The sequence below is a fragment of the Myotis brandtii genome, unplaced genomic scaffold (assembly GCF_000412655.1).
Source record: "Myotis brandtii unplaced genomic scaffold, ASM41265v1 scaffold123, whole genome shotgun sequence".
Classification (NCBI taxonomy): domain Eukaryota; kingdom Metazoa; phylum Chordata; class Mammalia; order Chiroptera; family Vespertilionidae; genus Myotis; species Myotis brandtii.
In genome coordinates this window covers 2673591-2686823 of record NW_005354291.1, presented here as the reverse complement: position 1 = coordinate 2686823, position 13233 = coordinate 2673591, and the positions used below count along the sequence as shown (strand labels likewise).

General features: G+C 35.6%; 1 protein-coding gene across 2 annotated transcripts in view; it reads left to right on the top strand.

Moving 5' to 3' along the window:
• The window catches only part of TBC1D32 (TBC1 domain family, member 32), a 115483-nt gene that overhangs the window by 16479 nt on the left and 85771 nt on the right, over positions 1 to 13233 (top strand). For both annotated transcript variants that reach the window (XM_005858938.2, XM_014533753.1), the window contains exons 6-11: positions 246 to 324; positions 468 to 571; positions 671 to 732; positions 1869 to 2013; positions 4066 to 4125; positions 9870 to 9960. In XM_005858938.2, the coding sequence (XP_005859000.1) occupies positions 246 to 324; positions 468 to 571; positions 671 to 732; positions 1869 to 2013; positions 4066 to 4125; positions 9870 to 9960 (541 nt within the window). The remainder of the gene's footprint in view (positions 1 to 245; positions 325 to 467; positions 572 to 670; positions 733 to 1868; positions 2014 to 4065; positions 4126 to 9869; positions 9961 to 13233) is intronic.

Here is a 13233-nt window from a genome sequence, read left to right as displayed (position 1 = left end):
TCCAGCTGCCTGGCTGCCGGCCACCATCTTGGCTGACAGTTAATTTGCATAAGGATATGCTGATTAGCCAATGGGAAGGGTAGCGGTCGTGCTCCAATTACCATGTTTCTCTTTTATTAGTGTAGATTCCTACACAAGTTTCTGCATGATTTATTTTCTAAGTTTTTTACTGTGTGAAAAATGATTCATCTCTAATTTAATTCTGTAAGAATTTTGGATGCAAATCTTTTGTTTTATTTCCATAGGACCGGATTTTAAAATTCTATGCACAGACATTTACACTTTCACCATTCCATATGACCAAGGAAATTTATACAAGCTTAGGTATGTTTGTTACATCGTTTAAAAATGTTTTTTTCTTTCATTTGTATTTAAGAAAAATGGATCAGAACTAACTTTTCTTTTCAGAAAGCACTATAATTCAATGGTATACTACTCATATATATATTTTTTACTTTTCTTTTCAGCTAAATATTTGGAGTTATACTTTCTTTCTAGAGAAAATCATATTCCTACTGTTTCAACTGGCATAGATGTAACTAATCCTAATGTGATCCGCTTACTTAGAAAGGTATTCATTTGCTATACTGTGCATTTTTTTTTTGAAATTTAAATAGTTCTATATTTAAGAATTCTAATTTCTTGAGAACTGTTTTACACTGCTTTATAGGTTTGTCTTCTAAATGAATATCAGAAAGAGGCTCCATCTTTCTGGATTCGTCACCCTAAGAAGTAAGTCCTCTAATTTATGCCCACATAAAATATAGGAGTGTTACTATCTCACATACATTTCAAAGAGAAAGAATAGAGAGTGTTTTAATTTATTTATGTAATTGGGAAAGAATTCATAAAGTTTTATTTTTTAGCTTTTTATTTTTTTAAAAATATATTTTTTATTGTTGATAGTGTTACAGATATCTCCCATTCTCCCTCTTTACCCCCTCCTCCCAGCCCCTACAGACCCCCAGGTCTTCACTATCCTATTGCCCATCTCCATGGGTTATACCTATAAGTATATAAGTTCTTTGGTTTATCTCTTCTCATTCCCCCAACCCCATATCGAGGTATGTCAGTCTGCTCCATGGCTTTTCATGTTTTGTACTTAGCTTTGTGAATGGCTCTATGCAGGTATCATTTTCCATCATTTTACACAAGATAAAAAGAGGTGTTGTGGTTTTTGGTTCTTTCATTATTGGTCTCTGCTACTTTGGATAAGTTCCTTAGGTGTTCTTTAAATTTTTCCTTTTAATTTAAACATCTTTAGTATGGCTATAAGAGCAACTGTGAGTCTTGAAAAGTTAAATTTGGAGAGACAGTGTTGAAATAGAAAGAATATAAGAATATAGAAAGCAAAAAAGCCACTTATTGAAATATAAAAAAAAAGTTGTTTCTAAAGGTTACTTAATACTATCGTTTCATAAATATAAAGTGTATCACCAGTTTTTATATATATATATTAGAGGCCCGGTGCACGAATTCATACGTGAGTGGGGTCCCTCGTCCTGGCCAGTGATCAGGGCCAATTGGGGGGGGGGCTCGCACGAGGTTGGCCGGCCGCCCCACCCCCCAATCAGGGTCAGTGGGGGGCTGGCCAGCCATGGGGAGGGACCTTGGGAGGTTGGCCAGCCCCCAAATTGGGGCCAATTGGGGGTGCTAGCCAGCGCAGAAGGTTGGTCGGCTGTGGGAGCACACTGATCACCAGAAGGCAGCTCCTGTATTGAGAGTCTGCCCCCTAGTGGTCAGTGCACATCATAGCAACCGGTCGACTGGTTGTTCGGTCATTTGGTTGTTCAGTTGTTTGGTCGCTTAAGCTTTTATATATATAGATGTGTAAGTGAACATTTGTTTTTTCTTTCTCAATCTTTAAGGTACATGGAAGAAATTGTGGAGAGTACTTTGTCCTTATTATCAGTTAAACGTGATCAAAGTCATCTTGCCTCACAAAAGATTTTGCATCCCATCTACTTTCTGGTATTGGTTGATGCCAGGGCTGTTTGGTTCAAAAAGTGGATGGTGAGAAAAAAATGAATTAAGTTTTTATACCTTTCAGTGCATAGCTATATTTCAAAGAATAGGTAATGTTTGATGTTTGTTGTGTACTAAAAGTTATAATTGTGTTTATATGTGTTAACTTATTTACTTTTTATAACAATATATGAGATAGGTAGTATTATTATTCCATTTTACAGATGCAGCAACTGAGATATAGAGAAGTTAAATGACTTGTTCAAGCTTTTTATCTAGTAAAGATTGTTTATCTTGTAAGCAACAGAGCTAGAATAGTTTTATTTTTTAAAAATATATTTTTATTGATTTCAGAGAGAGGAAGGACAGGGAGATAGAAACATCGATGAGAGAGAGAGACCTCAATTGGCTGCCTCCTGCATGCCCATACTGGAGCCTGTAATCTGGGCATATTCCCTCATCTGGAATCAATCAGGTGACTTCCTGGTACATGGAATGACGCTCAACCAACTGAGCCACACAGGCCAGGCCAGAATAAGGTTTTGAATTCATTTGAACTTATTAAGCTGAATGACCTATCCAAATCTGGTCATCTGTAGTATAAAAACATCAAATTTTTAAAGCAGGTATGGTAGAACATAAAGATTCACTGTGCATTTTTCTCTGACTTAGGCGATATGTCTGAAAACATTCCATGATTTGCCTCTTGCTAAACCTGTAGTTGGGAAATGTGTTTAAAGCCTGAATGATGGTGATTTCCTATGGAGCGTACCATTGTCCTTGAACTGAAACTAATATTAAGAGTAAAGAGGTCCTTATATTGTTACCTCTCCCATCTGCTGTTGAATAAGAGTGGTCTGTGTCTGGCAGTAGTAGCAGCAGTGTGGGCTTATGTTCTCAGATATTTGTCCCTTTCAACCTGTCTACTGAACATTGTATATTTGTGGGGAAGGGAAAGGCTGGCCCCAGGACTTGCCGTGCAAAACAGCAACATGTTCATTTATTACTCAGCAAAATAGTTTACTTGTAGGTCAACATATTTCTCTTACTAAACCTGAAAAGGATAAATGGTTTTGAAAATGTTTTCAGCTATGAGGTTAAAGCACACAGGCTTTGCTTAATCCTCAATTAACTAAACCCCCATTTAATTAAACTCTATTCCCAGAATTCTGATAGATTTTACTTAATAGTATTATTTACTAATTTTTATTCTCAAGTAAAATGAAGAAACCACATTGAACACTAATGATATCTAATATAATTTAGGGAAGTAATACTTATGTGTATTTTCCCCTTGCTTCGTGCAATGCAAATGAAGCATGTTTTAATCACATCCATATTTAGCTCTAAGGAGAGAATGAAAGGTCTTTTGGCACTTTGAATCTTTTAAAAAATATGATTGGCAGAGCATGATTAAGATACTGTCCCTCCAGAGCATTTCAACATTGTCAAATTTCTGCATATGTAGATAGTATGGTATCTTCTATAGTGTAAGGGTTGTGATTTTCAACCCCCATGCCCACTTTTGCATTTTTCCTTTAGGCTGTGACATACACTGGTAGTCAGATTTGTTTTTTGTTGGTGGTGATTTTAAAATAGCTTAGTATGGCCTGGCGAGTGTTGCTCAGTGGTTGAGCATTGACCTATGAACTAGGAGGTCATGGTTCAATTCCCGGTCTCAGGGCACAGGCCTGGGTTGTGGGCTCGATTCCCAGTAGAGGGGCATGCAGGAGGCAGCTGATCAATGATTATTTCTCATCATTGATGTTTTTATCTCTCCCTTTCCCTTCATCTCTCCAAAATTAATAAAAACATATTTAATATAGCTTAGTATGGAAACTGGTCACAATTGAGGGATAGAAAGTTTTTCTACTGGTCTGTCAGTAAACCCATAGTTTTTGATATAATTTGGATTCTTGTCATTGCTGTGCTAATAATCTATTATACATAGAAAAAACTGTTTGGCACTGATTATAATAATTTGAAACTAAGTTAATATGTAATATATGATATTATTGGAAATTATGTAAGAAAAATACATTTTGAATGGTATAGCTTGAATATTAAATTAAATGCCATTTTTTTCTCTTCTAATTTTAGCATGGATATTGTAGCAGAACTGTCGTACTAAGACTTCTTGAAAAGAAATATAAATCTCTGGTATGTCTATATTTCTGTTTTTATGTTGAGACATAATATCACAAAAAATATATGATGTAATAACTTAAATGTGCAAAGTTGAGAGATAATCAGTATTGAATAATGAAGGAGTCCCCCTTTTATGTGACTTTTAAACTACCATTGTGTGAAAGATAAAAGAATAAAAGTAGAGACTTAAAATACAGTCAAGATAACAATTAGGAAGTACATAACTGCATAGTAGTTTGGTTGCTAAACAAGCTAGTTTGAGATATAAGCCATTTTTTGAAAGTATTATGTAATTTAATTCATATCAAGTACTTATGAAGGAGTGAGTTCTATAAAGTATATCCGTGGTTTTGACTAAAAGTTGAATGAAAAACCTCAGAATGATATATGCTTTTACATTTGCAAAAATTGATCTAAGTTACACCAAATAAAAACCAATACTATAAAATTATTTTAGCAAAAATGTTTAATATTTATTGCTGTTTAGTAGAAATATATGTAAGGGCAGTGAAAGAAATTGAAAAGAAGTCAGCAATTCAGGTAATTGTGATGAACATGAAAAATTTATTAAACTAATAAATTATGCTAATGTGACTTTGATATGATAAATATGGTTTATGTGGTTAGAATCTTGAGTTTAGAAGTCAGGTGAAGGGAAAGATTCATGGAATTGTGAGCTTTTGGGTGAAGGCAGTAGAGCATAAAATGAAAGAAAGAGAACAATAATTGTTTTGTGTTTGAGAATCAAAAGAATTGAGCTTCAGAAATGAGAAGAGGGATACTGAATAAAAGGAATGGAATTTATTTGTAGAGGTAATAGGTACTTCAAAATCTTTAGACAAACTGAATTGAAATAAAGTCTTTCCACATCTCATTTCTTTCCCAGTCCCATTTTAAGTGAAAATTTGTTGTTACCATATGATCATAGACTGATCTTGTTAGAATAGAGAAAGAAGAAAAAACAAAGAATGGAATGATTATTTTACCCCTATGGTTTGGCATACAAATAACTCACTGTTGCTAACACAGAGGCGCTGATGGGAGTATTTCAAATATGTTTTTGGTTTTTTTAAAAATATATTTTATTGACTTTTTACAGAGAGGAAGGGAGAGAGATAGAGAGTTAGAAACATTGATGAGAGAGAAACATCGATCAGCTGCCTCCTGCACATCTCCTACTGGGGTTATGCCCGCAACCAAGGTACATGCCCTTGACGGGAATCGAACCTAGGACCCGTCAGTCCGCAGGCTGACGCTCTATCCACTGAGCCAAACCGGTTTCGGCTCAAATATGTTTTTTATATATTAAGTTTTAAATCTGTTTGTTGCTTGAAAAGTTAATTATGCCATCACCAATTTTTAGCCTGCAAATAGTTTATTATAAACAAATTTACTATTTTATCGACTTGGTCAAATATTTTATTTCCTATACATAATGGGTCAAACTTGCATGAGATTTCAACTTAAACTTTATTTCTCTTAAAACACTTTCCTAAATTTATAAAATATAAAAGTATTTTGTATATATATATATATTAAAGAGAACTTGGCCCAACTTTTGTAAAAAACATTGGGAAAAATGGATGCAAGATCTATTTGTTTCCATTTTCCTTTCAGAATTGATCAGATTTTGTGTATCTACAGTGGAAACTTTGGACCACTCCATGGATTTGTCTTTTGTTCTATAAGAGTTCCTGTCATAAGGACTTTAGTCATAGCAGCCTATTTAGCCTGGTTACCTGCTACAGCCTTTATTTTGGCTTCTCTTCAGTGCTTCCTGATAACATTTTCTGCAACAATAGAATGTCTACATTGTCTAACAGGGGAGCCACTAGCTAGGGAAACTGAGAAACTGAGTTTTTAATTTTCTTTTATTTCATTTTATAACTAATATCTGGTTTGTGGCTACTCTGTGTGATCCTATTTGTTATAGTTATGACATTTTCAGTTGGTAGCATTAGACAACAAATAATTTATGTGTATGTGCGGTCATTTTAAAAAAATATATTTTTATTGATTTTAGAGAGGAAGGGAGAGGGAGAGAGAGATAGAAACATCAATGGTGAGAGAGAATCATTGATCTGCTGCCTCCTGCTCGCCCCACACTGGGGATTGAGCCTGCAATCAGGCATGTGCCCTGACTGGAATCCAAAGTGACCTCCTGGTTCATAGGTCCATGCTCAACCACTGATCATGCTGGCCGGGCTGTGTTGTCATTTTTTAAAGGAGATATCTGAGGAAATTGAGGGCTTTATTTCCATTGCAAAGTCATGAAATATTTGAAAAGCATTTGGCTATCAGCATAAACATTTAACCTTTTATTTTTGACAACTTGAAACTTTGTCCACCCACCCTTAAGCGAATGACTTCTGAAATGGCTTTATTTAGTGCATTTCCTATTTTTCTTGTCCTCTCAAAGTCATTAAAAAATATTGACAACTAGGTTATTTAAATTCTCTTTGTTTTTCCTATCATAGTATATTTTCCTACCATAGTACACACACTCTCCTCTTGTCTTCGTATATATTGATTGTGCAGTAGAATGAGTATCAAATTAGATCCTGAATTTTATAGCAAATTTCTATCTATCTTCCTGAGGTTTAGGAAAATAATTCTTTATACTTTTAACTGGACTCTGTAGATTAGTGTTAAATTTACTGATCTGCTTTCTGCTCCTGTAATTTAAAGGGGATATTATATGATGTGTTTGTTTCTCTGCTGAGATTGTACCTTTTCCTGAGATTGTTACCTTTTCTCAAATAAAATGTGGCACATTTAAGAAGTGAGGAAAGGAGCAGTAGGAACAGAAGTGGGTGTAAGTGGGTTGTAAAGGTGAAGCTGAGTAGAGATGGGTGCAAGGAGATGGGTTTCTGAAGGTTTGAATGGAAATGAACTAAAGAGTCTTTGAGAGGTTATTTTGGAGATAGTGTTTCAAGTTCACAGTTAAGGAAGCTGACTATTCTTTGCTCCTTTGTGTCCTTATTCTTTAGGACTTCTGTTAAGTGTATTTATTTTTCCATAACGGCACTTGTCACTCTAAGCCATATTTGTTGTTACTGCTCTTTACCAAGGTATGACTAAGAAGTAGGCTTGCAGGAGCAAGTTTATCTAGAAAGAGGGAGTTCTATCAGGAGAAGGTTTCAGCTTTGACTTACAGAAACTCATGACAAACATAAACAGGTCACTGAATTTTTGGGGCAATAGTGTGTGCTTATAAATTTATCTTGGGTTCTGACCAAGCGGAAGCTAAAAAGGGGTGATACGGTCATTGACATGACAATCATTGACTGCCCTCTTTCATGAACTGACAAGCCAGGGAATGTCCTCATAAATTTTTTGTAGGAGTTCAAGGCAGTTTGACCAGTTGCCTTTGCACTATATTTTTGCTGTTAGCTGGTAATCTCAGAGTTGGCTTGCATTGATTGATTGGATTGGACTATTGATTGGATTGGACTACTCAGTAGATGCAGGACAAACCAGAATAAAACAGGAGTTAAGACTGTACAAATAGCAAAGCAAAACAAGCCAAGAATAAGCAGGTTAGTAGCACAAATTTTTACCCAATGGTGCCTCTCCAGAACAAAAAGTTACTTTGTACAAATTTCATTACAAATCGTAGGATAACAAATTTTGCAATGAATGCCCATGAAGCAAGTTGGAGCTCAGGTTATTGTTGACACAGACTCACATGATGGCAGATCTGAAGGGCTTTGAGAGTTTGGGACTCAAGGGGCTCAGTGAACAACTCTTTGAAGTTCTCACTGAATGTTGCCAAGTCAGAGTCTTCAAGGTAATTTTAATGGAAGTTCTAGGATTAAGACCATTGTTCAGTCTGTAGCAGTGCACAAAGCTGAATGTATTGCTTACTTAAGTTAGGCAAAGCAGATTCTTCATCGGATAGGGTTTGGGGAAAAGCTTGGAACTCAGGGAGTGATGGGCTTTCGGAGAGGAGAATGAGTTCAGCCAATTGTAGAAGAGATCTCAGGTGAGATTGTTGCTGACTGACTGGCTTTTACAAATGTGTTTCCTGGAGTGTGTCTGTTTTTGGCTGATATTCAGAAGCAAGGGGCTAACACTAATTGCTCGGCTTTCAGAAGTACGTTCATTGAGATCTTTTGACTTATATTGATTTACAAAATTTTAAACTTGGTCTGCTGGATACCTGTTGCCATGGTTATATAGTTTTATCATTGATTTATTAAGTAGATTGAAGTCATCTATAAAACAAATTACACTTTTTCTGAGGATGGTGAGGAATTTTTTATTCTTAATGAATAGGTATTATCCTGGGAAAGTGAGGGGGGTGCTTTTGGTAGTGGTGGGAAAATATTTCAGGGCAATGTGGTAGCATGTTTAAAGGCTTAGGATTTGGAAAACACATAGTACGTATGGAAACTGCATATGTTTTATATAACTGGACATACATTGCTAAGAGAAACGTGAATTGGTATTAGGAAAATTTCTTGAAAATCAGTTCTCTGAAAGCTAATATTAAGTGGGTAAAGGTGTTTAAAACGTTCTTGGATGCTTTAAGTTGTGTATATATCAATTAACTTCAGTTTATTTCACACATGCATAGGGCAGAGCATAATTCCATAAAAATAGAAAAGACATTGTTAAAGGAAATCTTCAGCTCCTTCCCTTTTGCAAATGACAGTGTTGAGTTTAATGTAAACGTCAGGTTTGAGTGTGTTTCAAATCTAATTGGCTGTTTTGATTGGTGAAATTTCCCAGTGAATTTGCTTTTGATGAATTAGTCATTTGGTTGTTGAATTGGCTTTTGGTGACTGATTTTTGCACAGGTAGATGTACTTCTGTATTTGTGCAAGCATGTGATTAGGACAGGGATATCTGGAGGATAAGAGGTATAAAAGACTGTCAGGTCATGAAGAGTTTTTGTATAATGTCAACTTTAGGATATTGGCATTTATTCTGAAGGTGTGGTGAGCCACTGGTAGGTTTTTAAGTACTGAAGTAACATCATAGTAAGGCCTTGGAATATTTGGAAAATGGGTTTAAGGTGCTAAGTGGAGATAGGGGAGAAGTGTTGAAGCAAAAAGATTAAGAAGAGTCTTCTCAGTAATCCAAGCAAAAAATGATAAAAACATGAGTTAGGGCTCTTAACAGAGTGAATTGGGATGGATGGATGGACTCAGGAGTACCATATTTAGAATGCAGGATTTAAAGAACTTGACTTTTTGAATGGGGGGTGAGTGAAGACTTAATTGAGTGACTAATGTCATTCATGGAGATAAGTAACAAAGTAAGAGAAAAATAGGGGAGTTGGAAAGATTTTAGATTTGATCATACCTAATTTGAAATTCAGATTTTTAGGAGGCAGTTTTATATTATTGATCTGAATCTCTAAAGTTTGATTTAGAGGAGATAGAAAAATATGGGAAGGGATCCCCATGACCACCCCCAGATTTGATGATTTTCTGGGAAGACTCATAGGACTCAGCATATAGTCATAATCCCAGCTATGATTTATAACAGAAAGAGGATACAAAGCAAAATTGGCACAGGGAAAAGGCTCATTTGGTGAAGCCTGGAGGATACCAAGCATAAGCTTCCATGTCCTTTTCCCCGTACCAAATTGTGACAGCTCATATGAAATGTTGTCTACCAAAGAAACTCATTAAAGACTCTGCCCAATTTTTAAAACTGGGGTTGGTTACGTTGGCACCCTCTGCCTAGCACATACCAGGACTTGTAGGCTGCACATTTCTATAATTAATAAGTTATTATTTTATTAGGTAACTGCGGCAGTTCAGCAGTGCGTTCAGTACTTTGAGTTGTGTGAGACTATGAAAACCGATGAGATTGTGGGACAGTCAAAGCATTGTGGTAAGTATAGTTTTCTTTGTTCTGTACTTTAAAAAATGGTACAGTTTAAAATAGCTTAGTAGTAACTCTTATTTTTTTTTTTAACAGTTGTAAAAAATGGTACAGTTTAAAATAGCTTAGTAGTAACTTATTTTTTTTAACAGTTATTAGTAGCATGGTAAAATTCGATCACTTTTGCTAATGTAAAATATTTTCACAAATTTAAAATATATACCATAATGATGGTTTTTTATAACCTATCTACATTTGAAATTAATGTATCATCATGCTGTTTCTTACCAAAGGCAGTTCTTCAATTTATACTAGAGTTTATGTCCTAATATGTTATACTGCAATAATATACTGCTCATTTTTTCTCTAGTGTATCAGTCATTTAATTGTCACTTACACATTTTAGTAGGAAGAAAATTCTATAAAATATTGTTTTATTATTAGACAACTCACCCCACCCTGTGTTTCTTCTCTGATTATCCTCAGACTGAGCTATTATAGCCTAGATAATTTATAATCTGGCCCTAATTTCTCTGTCTAAATTTTAGCTCTAATTAGTGATTAAAATGAATCTTTTACAGTCAGATTATTTTTTATTTTATTTTATTTTGTTAATCCTCATCAGAGGATATTTTTCCATTGATTTGTAGGGAGAGTGGAAGAGAAACATTGATGTGAGAAAAACACATCAATTGGTTGCCTCCTGCATGAACCTTGACCAGAGCCCAGGCCAAGAAGGAGCCTGCAAGCAAGGTACATTCCCTTCACCAGAATTGAAACTGGGGCCCTTTGGTCTGCAGGCTGACGCTCCATCCACTGAGCCAAAGGGGCTAGGGGCACAGTCAGATTCTTCTGCATATCAATGCTTATATAGCTTTGCTATTCCTACTCCTACTGCCCCTATCCACATCCTTTACACGAATATATATCTTATTTATTGTGAAAGAATAAACTTTATTTTAAAATTTTCACAGAAGATTATCTTCCTAATTTGGATTTTTATTGCTCTTTTGCTTACATCACACAACCTGCCATGTGAATTAGGTATTTCTCATTCTGTTATTTTATTTTGTCAGTTCTCTACGTAAAGAGTAAGTTCTTTGATTATATGAAGATAACTTTTTTTTAAAATCCCTGGATAAATTCTTCATCTAACTCAAGCAAGAAAAATGGTTAAACAACAATAATTAATGGGCTTCAAAAGCCAGTGTTTCATAGCGGAGGAGAAAATACAGAAGCCAGAGTTTATTATTCAAGAGGAAGAAAAAGATAAAAAAGAAAAGGATAGATAAGTTTATATAAATATCTCATTTATAAATTTATAGATTTTTCTAATTTCTTGATATTAAAATGTTTTTATCCAGTGCTTTACTCCTCCCCCCCTTCCCCCCGCCAGTCTACCAGCCCTTAGTGGCTTTTCTTTCCTTTTCCCCAGGGTGCTTCACTGCTTTCTTCTGCCATTTCTTTCAAAATTTTTGCTCTTTATAGTCTTTCAGAGTTTCCTGCCTCCAGTTTCCCAACTTTAGATCAGTCCAAGCTTCCATCTTCTCTGGTCCTTAGGAAATTGAGCAGAGAGCATTTGTGTTGTAAATTGATAGTGCACATATATTTTTCTAACCACAGCTGCTCTCTTCGTGTTACTTGGGATCCTCTTAGATGTTCTTCATTGTTTCATGATAGCTATTGCGAGCCTTCACCAGTCTCATCAAGCCCTGTGCCTTGCCCCTGCCCTCTTTTCTCTCAAGAGAAGACCTTGCATCCTACTTCACTAAGAAAAATGGAACTTTGCAAATATGAATTCCCCACGTATCCTGCTTCTACGCATGCAAACACATGTTTGTATGCCCTTATCAATATCTCCTTTCTCTGGGCTACAATGGAGGGTATCCTTCTGTTCCAGATTGGTCTCCATCTGTTCTTGACTTTGTTCCTGTTCTTTGCATTTGGTTTAAAACCAGGACATTGCTTTCCTTGTTACCGTGTCTCCCTGTGCATTGGCTCCTTCCCCTGCATCCTCTAGACCTCCTTGTAGGTCTTTCACATAAAAAACCGAGCCAGTTCACACGTACCTTATCTCTGTTTCCCTTCAGAGAAAACTCTTTATTCTTTATACACCCAGGCCACATTTCTTTACCTCTTATTCACCTTTTTTTTTTTCTTACTCACTTTTTAGCCACAAAAATGAGGCTTCTATGTCTGCCACCCCATGCCCTTCCCATCATCAATTCCCCCTCTTACCTGTCCTCATTTTACAGCATTGGTCTCTGTTGATCCTTTCCCTTCTCTTCCTGGTACCATTCTTTTTTGGATTTTCTCATTCTTATCCAAAAAATTCTTAGTCATTGAAAGGCTCCTTTCTTTTCTTTATATGTTTGTACTCACAAAAGTTTTGCCCTTTGTTCTTTTCTCACCTTAGTCTACCTGTTCTCTCTTGGGAGAGCCATTCACTCTCGTGGCTTCAAATATTATATATTTATATTGTAACTACCTGGATGCTCCATTGGCTTCCAATATTAAAATATTGAGGACTGAAATAACTTTTTTCTCTTTTTAGACCTATTTTTATTCTCCCCCTTTAGAATTACTTAAGTAGAAGACAAATTCACTACGTACACAGATATTTGAGTTAGGAACTTGAACATTTTTTTATTCTTTAATATTTCACATATAGTCCGCTCTAAGGCATATTGATTTTCTTTTCTTAAACATTTATTTTTATCTGCCTGCTCTTCTCCATTCTTCTTGCTGATGCCTTTGTTCATGGTTTTTTTTGGATGAATCTTATTTCAAGCCTTGACCTTCTTCCATTTACCTTTTATGTTGCCATCAGAGTCAGTTTTTCACATGCATATTTGATACTTTTCTGCTTAAAACCCTTTCGTATTATCCCAATTGCCTCTCAATAAGGCCTCTGTTGCTTCTGCAGTTAAATCTTCTGTGCTTTGCCCTGGTACCTGCTATCCTCTTGTCTTTCCCACTTGTCCTCCTTATTCTCTGGCTATTCCAGACTACGTACTTGCTGTACTCTGAATTGGAAGCCCAGTTTAATGCTTCTTAATGGTTTTTGACACCAGCAAATAGTTTAAGATCTTGTATAAAAAAGGTACTCAGTAGATCTTAAGTGTATGGGTGAACGAATAATAAATATATTAGAGGGTTTCTGTATTTCAGAGACTCGTTTCATTTGCTAGCAAGGTTATAATAGGAACTTCTGTAGCATTGACTATTAATTGGTAGAATTAAACACTAACTGATGTTTTCTATTGATTTCTTCCCTCCTTT